The sequence below is a fragment of the Sus scrofa genome, chromosome 16 (assembly GCF_000003025.6).
Source record: "Sus scrofa isolate TJ Tabasco breed Duroc chromosome 16, Sscrofa11.1, whole genome shotgun sequence".
NCBI lineage: Eukaryota > Metazoa > Chordata > Mammalia > Artiodactyla > Suidae > Sus > Sus scrofa.
In genome coordinates this window covers 20404890-20420540 of record NC_010458.4, presented here as the reverse complement: position 1 = coordinate 20420540, position 15651 = coordinate 20404890, and the positions used below count along the sequence as shown (strand labels likewise).

The following is a 15651-nucleotide window of genomic DNA, read 5'->3' as shown; positions in this document are numbered from 1 at the left end:
GGACAGAGTCCAATAGTTCATGTGCTATTTATTACAAGCAGATAAACTACTGCCATTTATTCTCAGAGTTAAAAATCACATCAAACATTTTCATACCAGTAGGAAATATTACTACATTCCAGAAAAAGAAATATACAAGTAGCAACTTTACAGTTACATGCTTTGGAAACAGGGTAAATCATCAAGAAAACATTTTCCACCTTGCAAGTCATTGATTCCAAAACAGTTTACTCCTTAAGTAGTTTTAACACACTCTTTATCCCTTTTCTAATGGACCACTGAGTAGTTTAATCAGAACATTTTCAAATTCCCACAATAACAACCAAACAAAAACAAAAAAAAAAACAAACAAACAACAAAAAAAACTTCTCCCCCCCCAAAGATAAATACCTGCTTTGGCTTTGTTGGTGTCTTTAAATCTAGAGAGGAAAAAGTGGGGGGAAAAAAAAAACTCTAAGAACCATAATGACTCATATCCACTTTGGATGGGAAGATCTGAACACGCCGCGCACACACACACACACACACACACACACACACACACAACATACACAATACTCAACACTTTGTTTTTCTTCTAGAATATATTTAAAAGAATAATAATATACATTACATAAATTCCTTTACCCCCTTGGGGAAAACAGAGTGGATACATTTCAAACAACACTGGCTATTTTCTTTCACATACCAGCATCCTGAGAGATTTTTGATAATAGAAGGCTTTGAATTCCTGCGTTTTCTGAGAGTTTGGAATAATGTAAGGCATTGTGTCCAAGAGAATCTACAAGGCTTAGGTCTGCACCCTTTGTAATTAAGGCTTCCACGATGTTAGAGCTGCCAATCTCACAGGCCAGCATGAGAGCAGTTCTAAAGAAGAAGGAGACGACACAGTAATACTAACAAAATGTGAAAACTTTGTGCCAGGGAATCATTTCATTTGCCTTAAAAATAAAGAAAAGACGATTAAGTGCAGCTAAACCTGACCATACTTAATCTTCTAGGAAATTCAAAATGCAATGCTAGCAAAATAAAATTGGGTAGTTATTTTATAAAACTTCAGACTAAGTCAAAACATAAACAATACCAGTCAAATGATATAGACATAGTCTTCTGAACATGATGGAATTTAATACGATGGGCACATCTTGTCTTCCTTTCAAATCAAATATTTTAAAGAACTTCAAACATTTTTAAGACTGTTTTTAAAATGCAACTAATATGTTTCCTTTTATCTTGCATGAAAAGTCAAAGGCAATGGTCTATTCATTTTTGCATTGAATAACCTCATCACAGACACAGTCAGCAGTGATGCTCCCAGAGGTCTGGGGAGAATATTTTTTAAGTCAAAACAGATTCATAATTATCCCAAAAGGCAGAAAACAGTAAAGAAGTGAAAGCTGCTTGAAAACAAATGATCCAAAAATACAGCTGTGATATTTTGGAAGCATCTCAGAACATGGCTATCATTGAAATCACATCATTTCTCACTCTAGGGTACCTTCCGTTTTTGTCCCTGGAATTTACATCTGCTCCATGATCCAGGAGAAAGCGACAGACCTCACTGTGGCTGTTCTGTACTGCAAGAAGCAGTGGTATGTTCCCATCCTAGGAGACAAATTCGGATTAAGGAGTTAACTAAGACATCAAAAGCCAGAACTGCAAAGGTCCCTACTCCTTTTACACTTTATTCCTGACTTGCCCTGCTGCTCTGATATTTCACTGCCCAAGATAGTCTGTGCCCCCCCGGAGCCCGGCATCACATGTCGATAGAGCAGCCCTTCTCATGGAATTTCAGCCTCTTGGTGCTTGATCCCTCGACTCTCACTCAGTCTGGTGGTGACGCGAGAGGCAGTGGGACACACGCATAGGCTCAAGGCAAGGACATCGTGTTTACTGAGAAGTGGTTCTCCATGGTCCTGGAGAAAGGAAGAATTGTCTCCACATGCCATGAACAAGCCCACTGCTCTCTAAGCAGTTTCTTCCGAGTGAACTACATGCAACCTAGTATTCTGCTACTCCATCGCTGTCTTCTCAGAAAGCATCCCCTCTCATAATCTTACTATGTATCAGAGCATGACATGAATTAAGAGTTCATTTGTCTATTATTGACACATGACGAAATAAAGAGATCGACGCAAAGAATGCCTTGGTTACGACATTATAACAATGAGCAATTCCTTTAGGAAAAAAACCTAGATCCTGGACTCATATAAACTATGTAAGATGGTCTAGGAATCTCAATATTGCAGGATAAAATGAATGAAGACAAGACAAGAATTTGTAGGAGACAATTTCCATAACCTTAGGATGAAGGGGAGCCTGACTCAAATCGTGCAAACCATAAAGAGAACCTTTTGTTCTGCTCTTTCCTTGAACATACTCCACAAATGGGGTCGACAGTGATCTTAAGGTCAAGTAGGCAAAAGTAAGAATATATCCAATTACTTCATGTTTCTTTACTTTCTTTCTTTTTGTTTTGGCCGCCCCACAGTCTATGGCATCCTTAACCCACTGTGCCTGGCCAGGGATCGAACCTGCATCCCAGCTCTCCAGAGATGCTGCCCATCCTGTTGGGAACGTCTATCCAATTATTTTAAAATGGGGAGTTTTAAGAATACAGTTGCTGCTTAAAAATTAAGTGTGCACTCAAAGTAGAACTTCAGAATTTCTAAAAAATCATCTGTGAGGTCATAGTACCTTCTGGTTATAAAGTACAGAGATTCAGGGAGTGTGGATTTACTTACAGATCCTAAATGCTCACTTCACAATACCCCACCAGATATAATATATACATAGCCAAGTCCCATGCTACAGCATGTAATTTAACCCTGTAATTGGGAGCCACAGGCATGTCAATTTATACTTAAAACAGCAAGGTCGAAATAGGCTAGAAGTGGTCTTTAAAACTGGGAAACTCTTTGCAGGAGTACCAAGGTGATACACAGGGTACAGAAAGAAAATAACAGAACTTCTACTGAGACTTATTTTTTATTCATAAAAATCAAGAAATTTGGAGTTCCTACAGTGGTGCAGTGGGTTAAGAATACGACTGCAGTGGCTCTGGTCACTGCACAGGAGCGAGTTCGATCCTAGGGCCCAGTGCATGGGGCTAAAAGGAGGGGCATTGCCACAGATGCGGTGCAGGTTGCCGTTGTGGCTCAGATTCAATCCCTGGCCTGGGAACTTCCATGCCATATGCTGTGGGTGTGGCATACATTTTGTTTTTTTAAAATCAAGAAATAGTTAGTAATATTTAATATTGATGGCAGACCACATGTCTATCCTTAGAAACAAATATAAGAAGTGCACACTGCAAGATGTTCTACTGACAGTTTAGGGACCAATGGGGATAATTCTTAAATCTGTTCTGCATAAGAGGACCTAAGTCAGAAAGCAATAGATTTTTGCCAAACACATGGGTCTCGAAGGTCTTCATGACTCCGGCAAGGAGCCCATGGTGCTCTAGAAACCAGTGTCCATCTCCACCTCTAGTGGGTCACCCAGTACTCACCAAATCCTTGAGGTTTATGGGGCTTTTGTGCTCACAAAGAACCTGCACAGCTTGAAGGCAGCCCTGCGCCGCTGAGGGAAGAAAGACACAGAAAGCAGAGCCGATCACAAAGCTACTCTCACACCCAGGGGCATCAAACACTTCCAGGAAGGAAAGGTCACCTTCTCTCCAGTTTGCACGGGTTACTTGGTTGCATTGAAGAGAAATGACGTCAGGATGGTTAAGGAAGCGGTGTTTGAAATCTGTTTAATTTCAGTGCCCTCCAGACCTACAGCCAGTGCCTGCCAGTTGCCTTTAGGCAAACATTTGGTTTAGCTTTTCCTAGGACTTGGCTTTTCTACAACCAGCACTAGAAGAATTTGTAAATCGAATCCTCCCACAGTTCAATATCCATGTTTTGTCACTTTAAGCTGTGTGGCAGGCGGTAAAATCCAATGGTGATAAATAAAATGGATGAATGTTCCTTTGGATCCCCCAAGTAAAAAAATCTGTATCACACATCACCTGAAACCTTCAGAGGCTCATGAATCTCTCTTAAACAAGAACTTCACATCAATTAAAATACAATAACCATGACAATTTCTACTCATTATTTGATAGGTGACTGATGAATTCTAGATGTATGCCTCAGGTCAACTCTGCACATTTCGCAAACTAAGGAAAACAGGAATCATGTCTGGGAATAACAGGAAACCACATCAGGAATAATATGGTAGCAGTAATGGCTTAAATAAGGAAAATGAAAACTTAGTGTTTCTTAGGGCAGAAGACAAATAAGAGAGTGAGAATTACCTGCATAATGTAAAGCTGTTTTCCCAGAGCTGTCGACACTTTCGGCTGGGCATTTAGACTATAAGACAAAAGTCAATAAATACACATAATATACACTTCTATTCAGTCCATTCTTTTCCTGCAAGGTGAGATGTGACTCATTAGGAAGAGCATAACCATGAAGAAGTCCCAGTTGCTGTGCTCTAGGGTCTTGTGGAGGCAGAGGCATCACCAAGGAAACATGACACGGGGGACCCATCACCTCTTTGCTGCTTTGACTGGCCCCTCTCTTACATCGACTCTGTCACCAAGAGACCATCCCCTCCAGCTGACAAACATGCTTGAGGAGCTCTCCATCTGGATCCCACCTTTCCCCCTGTCCTGCCCCAATTCTCTACCCCCTTCTCCAAACCAACATTCTGCCCCCACAAGCTGCTATGCATTCCTGGACTCACTGTAGTTGGGTGTCTGCCCTCAAAACTCCATGGAGATGGCCTGATCCTTGTCACCTTCAATGTTGCCAATGACAGACATTTTTGTCCTCCTCTTACCAACCTCTCACCTGCAATCCACTCCCTCTTCTCCAAAAGCTCCCTCCCATCACTGCTGGAATCCTGCCTGGCACATCCCATCCTGGTGTTCTTCATGCTGCTCTGGCCACCCCTTTCCCTTTAGGCAAACACGCACCCTAGGGCTCCCTCGTGTGCATTCTCTAAGCTCTCTTCCTCAGTAATCTCATCCACACCCACAGCTCAAAATCCCATCTAGAATCCAGCGACTCCCAAATATATATCTTTTTTTTTTTTCTTTTCCTGTCTTTTTGGGCCACACCCGTGGCACATGAGGTTCCCAGGCTAAGGGTCAAATCAGAGCTACAGCTGCCAGCCTACGCCACAGCCACAGCAATGCGGGATCCGAGCCACGGCTGTGATCTACATCACAGCTCACAGCAACATCGGATCCCTGACCCACTGAGTGAGATCAGGGATTGAACCCACAACCTCATGGATACTCGTCGGGTTCGTTAACTACTGAGCCACACTGGGAACTCCTGAAATGTATATCTTGACGAAACAACAATACTACTGTGTAAGTATTAGCTTTATGTGCCAGGCACTGTTCAAAGAATTGTTTTTAAAGCTCCTAACAACCCTAGGTAGATACTAGTATTACCTCCATTTACAGACGAGGAAACTGAGGCACCAAAAAGCTGGTAATTTGCCCAGGTCACAGTAAGAGGCAGAGCCAGGATTCAAAGCCAGACAGCTGGGCTGTCCATATCTCTACACAGCATTTGTACGCCCATGGCTGGGTGCCCCTGAAACTCTAACCAGGAATATTGTGCCTCAATGGAGTGGAATAAAATAAATACTTAATTTTAACTTACAAAAAGAACAAACAAACAAACAAACAGAGATGCAGATGGCATCTCTGAGCCCCAGGCTTGACAACCCTCTGCCTGTTCCACATTTTCCCCTGGCGTCTCACGAGCACCTCAAATGCAGCACGACCAAAAGTTCTGGCTTCCCCTCCCCGAGGCTTCCCCGCCTCTGTCAACAGCACCATCATCGGTCCAGCCTCGGAGCCAGTGCGTCACCTGTGATTTCTTCTCCTCTTCCTCCTCCCACATCTAATCCACCACCACATCCTGTTCATTCTTTCTCCAGAACACACCCTCACGTATGGTCTGCTCTTTCTCTATTAGCACTTTGTGGTCTGAGGCGGCACCTGCTCACCTAGTGGAGCTCCAGTTTGCTTTCTCCTTCTAAACTGTGAATGTCGCTCTTACTGCAAAGCCCTCCAGGGTTCTACGCTGTACTTGGATGAAGCACTGTCTGCCCATCATGACACACAAAAGGCCACACCCTGGGCCCCTCTTTCTCCTCATTCCCTTCGCCTCAGGCCTGCTCACTGCCTTTCGTTTCTCCCTGGCTCATTTAGGGCCGCACTCCGGCATATGGAGGTTCCCAGGCTAGGAGTCGAATCAGAGCTGTAGCCGCCAGTCACAGCCACACCAGATCTGAGCTGCCTCTGCGACCTACACCACAGCTCATGGCAACACTGGATCCTTAACCCACTAAGCAAGGCCAGGGATCGAACCTGTGTCACCTCAGTTCTGTACTTGCTGTCCTATGTGCCTGGAATGTTCCCCCTTTGGCTCTCTGCACCAGTGAGATTTCAGCTTAAAAATTGCCTCTTCAGAGTTCCTGTTGTGGCTCAGCAGTGATGAACCCTAGGAGTATCCATGAGGACACAGGTTCGATCCTTGGCCTCGCTAAATGGGTTAAGAATCTGGGGTTGCTACAGGGCGCAGATGCAGCTTGGACCTGGTGTTGCTGTGGCTGTGGTGTAGGCTGGCAGCTGTAGCTCTGATGTGACCCCTAGCCTAGGAACTTCCATATGCCATGGGTGCAGCCCTAAAAAGCAAAAAAAAAAAAAAAAAAAAAAAAAAAAGCAAAAAATCACCTCCCCCCCACACCTCCCCTTCCCTGAACAACCCCCCACTCCCACCTCCCAGTACTCTGTTAGTTTTCTTTTTGGTGTTGTGCAATTTGTCATGTATATGTGTGCCTTTGTTTATTAGATGGCAAGCTCGGGCAGGATAGGGGCTACTCTGTCTGTAAGTAAATACTCACTGCTTAACACAGTGCATGGCGCCCAGGGAACACTCGTCGGGGAAGCAGTGGGCTACTGGGGAGGGAGAGAGCCCATCTGAATGTGAAGAGTCTCACAAGGCTCTCTCTGCATTCACAGCCTCAAGGAGGGAGACCTTTGAGATGGTGGCCACTGGAGAAGGGAAGCCTCTCCAGCAGACAGAGAGTCAGAGCAAAGGGCCAGAGGGAAGAGTCAGTGCAGAAGATGCAGGGGTGAAGGGCGGTCCCATCAGAGGGCATGGAGCAGCCAAACGAGAAGTGAAGAAGTGACCAGAGGGGTATGGGACCCAAGGAGAGCAGCCCATTACGAGAACATCAAAGCCTCAGGTTTTAACAACTCTCCAGAAAGAACGGCATTCAGACAGTTTGCAGAGAACAGGCAACGTGAGAGGGAAATGTCTGTCTACCCTTCAGTGGTGAGCAGAATGGAGATTGGGTTACGACTTGCCATGCTTTGGCCTAATTTTAGAACAGCACAAGGAACTGTTTAAAGGCTTCAAAGATTCCAGAGCAAAACCAATCCATTTGCATAACCAGATATAAAATTACATTAGAGGCTAGAATATCTGGTCCTTGTGGATTTCCAGCTTGTCAAGTTCATTCTTCCTTCAAATCAGAGCCAGATGCAAAGTCTGGATAGCTACACCAGGTTGGGAATGGCGATTTAAAATACAAGTAAGTTTTTTTAAAAAATGAAGGTAAGACCAAAGGTGTGGCGGCAGGGCCCTCAGGAAAGTCCATGATGTTCATTTATCCAGAGAGTGCCCAGACCCAGAGGAGGCAGAAAAGAAAAGTTCTATTGCAATTGTCTTTAGAGAGAAGCCTCATAATAAAAATCATCATCACAGATGTTGATCTCTGTTTCTTGAATTTCACTTCAAAGACCTGCTAAGGTTAAGCATTCCTAGCACAGGCGGTAGCTTGCATCATGTAATGCAAGACAAGAAGCTGTGTGATCAACGGAGCAGGACAAGCTGAAGAATGTGCCCACATTTCTGCATCAGAATTGCAAAGGCAAATTAAAGCAAGATGCTGGGTCCCAAAGAGGGCTTGGGAAGGCCAGGACAGCAGCTTAAGGGAACAGACAGTACTCCAAACACATCTTGTTGCACTGTGCTGTTCCTGAAAACGGGCAGCTTGCATTTTGACTGGCAACAGCTGGAAGTTACTGTACACGCTGCTCTTGGGATTTCGGGAAACACTCATCTCTGAAGGTAGATGGAAGGTGTCACCCTAAGTGATGGGTGTAAGCTTCCTGGCAGGATTATCAAACCAGGGAGATGACCTAAAATTATAAAGAAGAATAAAACCAAGAACTTGAACAAAAGCTGAGAACCCAAAGCTCCTCAAGTTACATACAAGGAAATGGTGGTTGAAACTTTGCCTCTCAAGAGGAGCTGCATTCTACTAGTAAGTGAGAGAGAAAATAATTACTAGGATATGCGAGATCCTGTGTTGGAAGGATTTCCAACAGCATGGAAATAATTTTCTTAAATTGACTATTTAAATGGTACAAATCCTTCGGGTAGGGGGGAAAAAAAAAGGTGGATAAAGGGGTGAAGGGGCTGGATCCCAGGAAGATACTCCAAATTTTTATTAGGATCCTTTTCTCTCTGAGTACAGTTGCTACAGAAGTGATCTTCTTGGCTACCTGATTTTAATAATGAAGCTTCTTAGGAAACCGAGGTTCAGGGATAACCTGTCTGTGTTTGTCCTTTCACACCTAAGATTACTTTCCAATTTGAAAAATGACACATTCATAATTTTCAGTTGTCCCATTTTACCTGAAGGAGCTTCTTGACGCATTCATGGTGGCTGTTTTTGGCTGCGAGGTGCAGAGCACTGTGTCCTAAATGGATTAAAGAAAAAAAAAATTGGAAGAAAACGACCGCACATTTAAAATCTCTTATCTCCATAATGAAGACAACTATGAGGAAATAAATTGTGCTCCAACAAAGACGGAATTGTTGCTCTTGGGAGTTAAGGCCTCCACTTCTTATCTGCAAAGTTCAGTGACAAAACTGGGGAGGACACAGACCCTCCTGCCCCCTGGGTAGCATTCAGGGTCCACACCAGCTGCCATTCTCCTGGGTACAATTGAGCTCTGGGCTAGCACCTTGCGGAGACTCAGGATGCAGCTGGAAAGTTCTGCTTTCAGGTGTCAGCAGGGGTGGTGAATGCCCCACGTCCACAATGTCACAGCAGGACACAACTGCCACAACTGCCTTGGGCCTCAGAAGCCAGCAGAGGCAGCCAGCAAGCCAGCCGACAGCACACCCCACACCCACGTGAAACCCCACTTTGATTCCGTGTTTCTCTCTCCTCCACATGTGCTCCAGCTCTGTATGCAAATTACATGGAGTTCTCAGATACTCAAAGTCCTTAGGCAGAAGAAGGATAAAGGTTATAAAAACAACCCACTAGCAAAGCAGCATCTTTTCACATTCCTTTCACAGAACGTGACACCTTCTGACTTTTCTGCGGTCAGATGACATTAAGAAATTCTAATGCTGGAGTTCCCGTCATGGCACAGTGGTTAACGAATCTGACTAGGAACCATGAGGTTGCGGGTTCGATCCCTGACCTTGCTCAGTGAGTTAAGGATCCGGCGTTGCCGTGAGCTGTGGTGTAGGTCGCAGACAAGGCTCGGATCCTGCGTTGCTGTGGCCCTGGCATAGGCTGGCAGCTACAGCTCCAGTTAGACCCCTAGCCTGGGAACCTCCATACGCCGCGGGAGCGGCCCAAGAAATGGCAAAAAGACAAAAAAAAAAAAAAAAAAAAGAAAGAAAGAAAGAAAGAAAGAAATTCTAATGCTACACCCAGCTCCCCCCAACCCCTGCCCTGACCTAATGGGCTGTGGAATTTCTATGGAAGATGGGCTTAGGGGCAGCCTGGGTGTGGCTACTAGACCAGCAGGCTCCCACCCTAGGGCTCTGACAATTGCTCTTTGCTTGGCTTGGCTCCCCTTCCTCTGGGATCTGCCCTCTCACCTCCCTCAGATGCCACTGAAATGCCACCTTCTGGATGAGCCCTTTCCTGACCTCGGCGCTCAAAATTCCAACTCCTCCCCCACCCTCTTTCTTCCTACTCCCTGCTCCATTTCTTTGTCCTTCGTAGCACCCAGAACCTTCCAACACTCCTTTCCTGCCTCGATCTTCTCCCACTCCCCCGACTCTTAGGGAGTTAACTGTTCTTTCCCCCTCAGAATATAAGCTCTGCAACCCAAGTGCCTCTAGCACTGCTGGTACACAGTAGGCTCTCGATACAGAAGTGTTAATTTGAATTAGATGTATGTTCATTACAAATGTCTGGGAGAGGGGTTTGGAGGGAAGGAACCAAAGTTACCACTGTGAGCCAACCCAGTGATACCTAGGAAACTCTTAAACCCTGCAGTTTGCAAACTGTTTGACCCAAGATACCTACGATATAACACCTGTAAGCAACCCACGCTCTTTTTTTATTTTTAATGACTTTTATTTTTACCATTATAGTTGGTTTACAGTGTTCTGTTTCTACTGTACAGCAAAGTGATCCAGTCACACACACACACACATATATATACATTCTTTTTCTCACATTATCCTCTATCACGTTCCATCGCAAGTGACTAGATAGAGTTCCCTGTGCTACAGAGCAGGATCTCATTGCTTATCCACTCCAAGTGCTAGAGTTTGCGTCTACTAACCCCAGACTCCCAGTCCATCCTACTGCCTCCCTCTCTCCCTTGGCAACCACAAGTCTGTTCTTCAAGTCCACAAGTTTCTGTTCTGTGGAAAGGTTCATTTGCCGTATATTAAGATTCCAGATATGTGATATCATGTGGTATTTGCCTTTCTTTTTCTGACTTACTTAACTTAGTATGAATCTCTAGTTCCATCCATGTTGCTGCAAATGGCGTTATTTTGTTCTTTTTATGGCCGAGTAGTATTCCATGTGTATATATACCACATCTTCTTAATCCATTCATCTGTCAAGGGACATTTGGGTTGTTTCCATGTCTTGGGTATTGTGAATAGTGCTGCAATGAACATAGGGGTGCATGTGTCTTTTTTAGGGAAAGTTTTGTCCGGATATATGCCTAAAAGTGGGATTGCTGGGTCACATGGAAGTTCTATATTTAGTCTTCTGAGGTACCTCCATACTGTTTTCCATAGTGGTTGTAACCCATACTTTCAAACAGGCTTGAAGCATGTTTCTCAGCCTCAGTGCTACTGACACTTGAAAGTATGGTAGGTGGGTCATCCTGTGCACTGCAAGATACTGGGACAACCAGAAGTGTCTCCAGACATTGCTAAATATTCCCTGGGTGGGTGGGAATCACCCCAGTTGAGAAGTACTGGCTTAGAGGAACATATTTCTTTTATATGTGGTTCAGTCTCCAAATACCATTTCTCTTTTCTGAATTAGTCTTTGTGATATAACACTGACTGGAAATCCACTAATTATTTGAGAATCATATGGCTAGGAAAGAGTATATTTAAAATTGGAGGGTTTTCCCCCTATGTTGTTGGTGGGAATAAAAGCTGGTGCTTTGGAGAACAGTATGGAGGTTCCTTAAAAAGCTAAATATAGAACTATCATCCCACTCCCAGGCACATATCCAGAGAAAATCATAATTTGAAAAGATACATGCACCTCAATGTTTGCAGCACTATTTACAATAGCCAAGACTTGGAAGCAACCTAAATGTCCATCAATAGAGAATTGGATAAAGAAGACATAGTATATACAGGCAATGTAATATCACTCAGCCATAAAAAAGGATGAAATAATGCCATTTTCAGCAACATGGATGGACCTAGAAATTATCATCCTAAGTGAAGTCATGCAGAGAAGGACAAATATGAAATCACTAATATATGGAACTAATAAAAAAATGATACAAAAGAACTTACAGAAATAGACTCAAAGACTTTGAAACCAAAGAGGAAATGGGGCAGGGGTAAATTAGGAAGTTGGGATTAACATACTTGCATTACCATATATAAAATAGATAAGTAATGAGGACACTGTATAGTACAGGGAAATCTATTCAGTAGTGTGATATATTCTACATGGGAAAAGAATCTGAAAAGGAATGGATATATGTATAACTGATTTACTTTGTTGTTCACCTGAAACTAATAAACTTTGTAAGTCAACTATACGCCAATTAAGTTTTTTTTTTAAAAAGAAAGAACCAAGTTATATGAGAAAAAGTAAAGTAAAAGGGTTTTAGGACCACAGTGAGCTGCACAAAATCATGGGTGAGGTCAAAAGCTCAGATTCCTTCTTTTCTGAGACCAGCTGCCCAGAGATTTTAAGGGTCTGTGTGAAGGCAGCTCTTTGATGGGGGTAGAACACTGAGAGGAGGGAATGCCGTGACCCCCTCCCCAAATGGAGGAGGATGAGGAAGATCAGGAAAGGAGGGAAAGAGACCCTTGGGAGGAGGAAGACAAAGCCCTTCTCTTCCCCTTGCTCCCCTGCTTTCAGGAGGTCTAACACACAATCAGTGAGCTCACTCGCAGGATGCATTAAAGAGGCTTTGGTGGGTTAGCCTGCCCTCAGCCATCATTTTTTACCAGTGCTTTAAGGACAAGCACATTCTGTGTTTTAAATAAATGCCTTACAGCTGAACTTTTGGAAGCCATCCTGATTGTAAGTAGACTGTTTATGCCGTGCATGCGATGCATTAACTTTTGTCTGTCCTGTGGACAAAAGCTATTCTACACAAACAGCACCCATTGGAAAAAGGCACGGTTCTCCAAAGACAAGAGGGGAGGGAGATTTATACAACTCGTCACAGAATAAATAAATAGCAGGCTTTCATTTTCACTCCGAGTGTTCTAGTCATATCTGGAAATAAGTGCTGTGTTTCTAGAGAAACAAAATTCTTTTATTCCTTGGCCCTATGATGTGTCTTCCTAACCAGGAGCACAAAAGCATTTTTCACTTAAAACTGTCTCAAAATTCAAATGATGCAAAATCCCCTGGAGTGAGATGTCTCTCACGGCTACTATTAAAATAAAATTCTCTCTCCAAAGGCAGAATGTTCTGGAGAGAATATATTATAGCAGGGACAGAACCTCAAGGTAACAAACCAGTGCATAAGTCTGGCCCCCTTCAGCTGTGGATCTGTCTGAAATGTCAGGAAGCAATTTCCCTACAGGAAAATAGCAGGGCGACCCTAATTCAAGTGCATTTCAGCAGAATTTTGCCTGTAAGTAAAAGAGCACTGCTATTTATAAGTCAAACGTTGTGGGCTATTCCAGGTGGTTTAAGAATCCTGTTACTGAGTCTAAGAAGAATGGCCCAGCCACTGTGGCCATGGAACACCTTCCCCCAAACTCCCTCTGATAGTCACCATCTATGCAGTGGTGTGAGATCTCTACAGAAACGGAGAATTAACTTAGACAGTGGAGGGGTTACTGAGGGGCATGTGGGCATACTCTTTAAGTGCAGGGTACTTGGTTTTAAATCAATGAAGTCCTAAGACACAACAAAGCTAACAGACACCAAAAAGCTGAAGTTTGAGAAATCATAGTTTCAGATGATTAAGAGGCATTTAGAAAAATAAAGGGGAAGTTCCCGTCGTGGCGCAGTGGTTAATGAATCTGACTAGGAGCCATGAGGTTGCGGGTTCAGTCCCTGCCCTTGCTCAGTGGGTTAACGATCCAGCGTTGCCGTGAGCTGTGGTGTAGGTTGCAGACGCGGCTCGAATCCCGCGTTGCTGTGGCTCTGGCGTAGGCCGGTGGCTACAGCTCCGATTCAACCCCTAGCCTGGGAACCTCCATATGCAGCGGGAGTGGCCCAAAGAAATAGCAAAAAAGACAAAAAAAATAAAAATAAAAATAAAGGGAATTAAATGATAATCAACTAGATAAAGTTTAAAATAGCCACTTAAAAACCAGAGTTTCAGAATGATGAATAGAAACATAAAAGCATCAATTCATTTGGTTTTTATTCACAATTTTAAATATGTTTAAACAACACTGTTCTTAGAAATCCTTACCTTTATAGCAAGTTTTTAATCACTGGAGCACAACTCTATTCACCTAGTTATAGTCCCAGGGGAGAGAAGACCAGAGAATAAAGTTTTTTTTTTTTTCGGTCTTTTCTAGGGTCGCATATGGAGGTTCCCAGGCTAGGGGTCTAATTGGAGCTGTAGCCACCGGCCTACACCACAGCCACAGCAACGCGGGATCCAAGCCACATCTGCGACCTACACCATAGCTCACGTAACCCACTGAGCGAGGCCAGGGATGGAACCCGAAACCTCAGGGTTCCTAGTTGGATTCGTTAACCACTGAGCTACAACGGGAACTCCATAAAACAGGTATCTGTAAAATTTTTATTTATTCGTCTTTTTCCAACTGAAGCATAGTTCATTTACAATATTGTGTTAGTTTCTGGTGTACAGCAAAACGGTTCAGATTATATTTGAGGTCGAAAAAGGTATTTCTAATAACCATTCATACTATTCAATGGAGTTTTGAAATCATCCTGTAATGTACAAAAATAAATTTGCATAGTATTTTATATACAAGCAAAAGTTTTTTTTTTTTTTTCGTGTGTGTGTGTCATTTGAAATATTTTCATGGCCAGTGATGCCAGTCACTGTATATGGCTGGCCCCTCTGACATCCCAAACACACATGTGAACAATAACTAAAAATCATACGATCATTTTTTGGTTTTACTTCAAATGAAAATACAAAATACACTCAATGGGCTATCTTTGCAATTTACATTTTAAGTGTCCCACCCACTAAAGGACCTGAGTTTTAAGATGACTATGACCTTCCAGGTCCTCAGGTGGTGTCCTATTTGAGCGGGATTAGGGGCATAATGAAATGGAGGGCCACCCAGAAATGCAAACACAAGCTAAACCCATACCTGAAACCCTACAAAAGAGTAAGGTTCTCAAGTTTCCCTTCCTGAGACCTCTGTGCATTATGATATTTCCATACCCCAGGCCTCACTCTGGGCAAAGAGATCAGAGAAAATTTAAGGTATGGAGTGTGACTGAAATTGCACATCATCCTTCAATCTCTGTTCCCACTCCTTCTACAGCAAAAGCTTCTATAGTTTTGTTTTTTTTTTTTTTTTTTTTTTTTTCATTTAAAATCTTCTATAGTTTGTTTGTTCGTCTTTTGTATTTTTAGGGCCACACCACGACATATGGAGGTTCCCAGGCTAGGGGTCGAATTGAGCTGTAGCCGCCAGCCTACGCCAGAGCCACAGCAACGAGGGATCCGAGCTGCGTCTGCAACCTACACCACAGCTCACGGCAACGCCAGATCCTTAAGGCACTGAGCGAGGCCAGGGATCAAACCCGAAACCTCATGGGCAACCTCATGGTTCCTAGCTGGATTCGTTTCCACTGCACCAAGATGGGAACTCCCTAAAACCTTTTACAGTTTTAACTAGACAAACTGCTGCCCAGAATTCCTAGCTTCCCTTAAGCCAGGTATGGCTCCAGATGATTCTGCATCCAGTGGGATCTGAATGTGTCCTCTGGTCCTGGGCTTCTTGCCCTTCCACCCACTGCTGGGATGCAGCCTCAGGCAGAGCCATCCTGGGCCATCAGAACCAAGGTAACATCCTGGATGGTGGAGCAACCAAGTCTGCGTCCCTCTGTGTGGAGCTGAGCTGCCGCACCAATCTGGGACTTTCGAAGAAGAGAGAGAAAAAGCCTATCTTAATTAGCCACTGGGTCACATTGTTTCAAATGAAT

At 43.7% G+C, this 15651-nt stretch overlaps 1 protein-coding gene across 1 annotated transcript in view; it reads right to left on the bottom strand.

Annotated features, from left to right (window-relative positions):
* The window catches only part of RAI14 (retinoic acid induced 14), a 167119-nt gene that overhangs the window by 15306 nt on the left and 136162 nt on the right, over positions 1-15651 (bottom strand). The window contains 6 exon segments of the mRNA NM_001128462.1: positions 391-419; positions 689-867; positions 1499-1605; positions 3512-3582; positions 4304-4361; positions 8721-8785. Of these exon segments, the coding sequence (NP_001121934.1) occupies positions 391-419; positions 689-867; positions 1499-1605; positions 3512-3582; positions 4304-4361; positions 8721-8785 (509 nt within the window).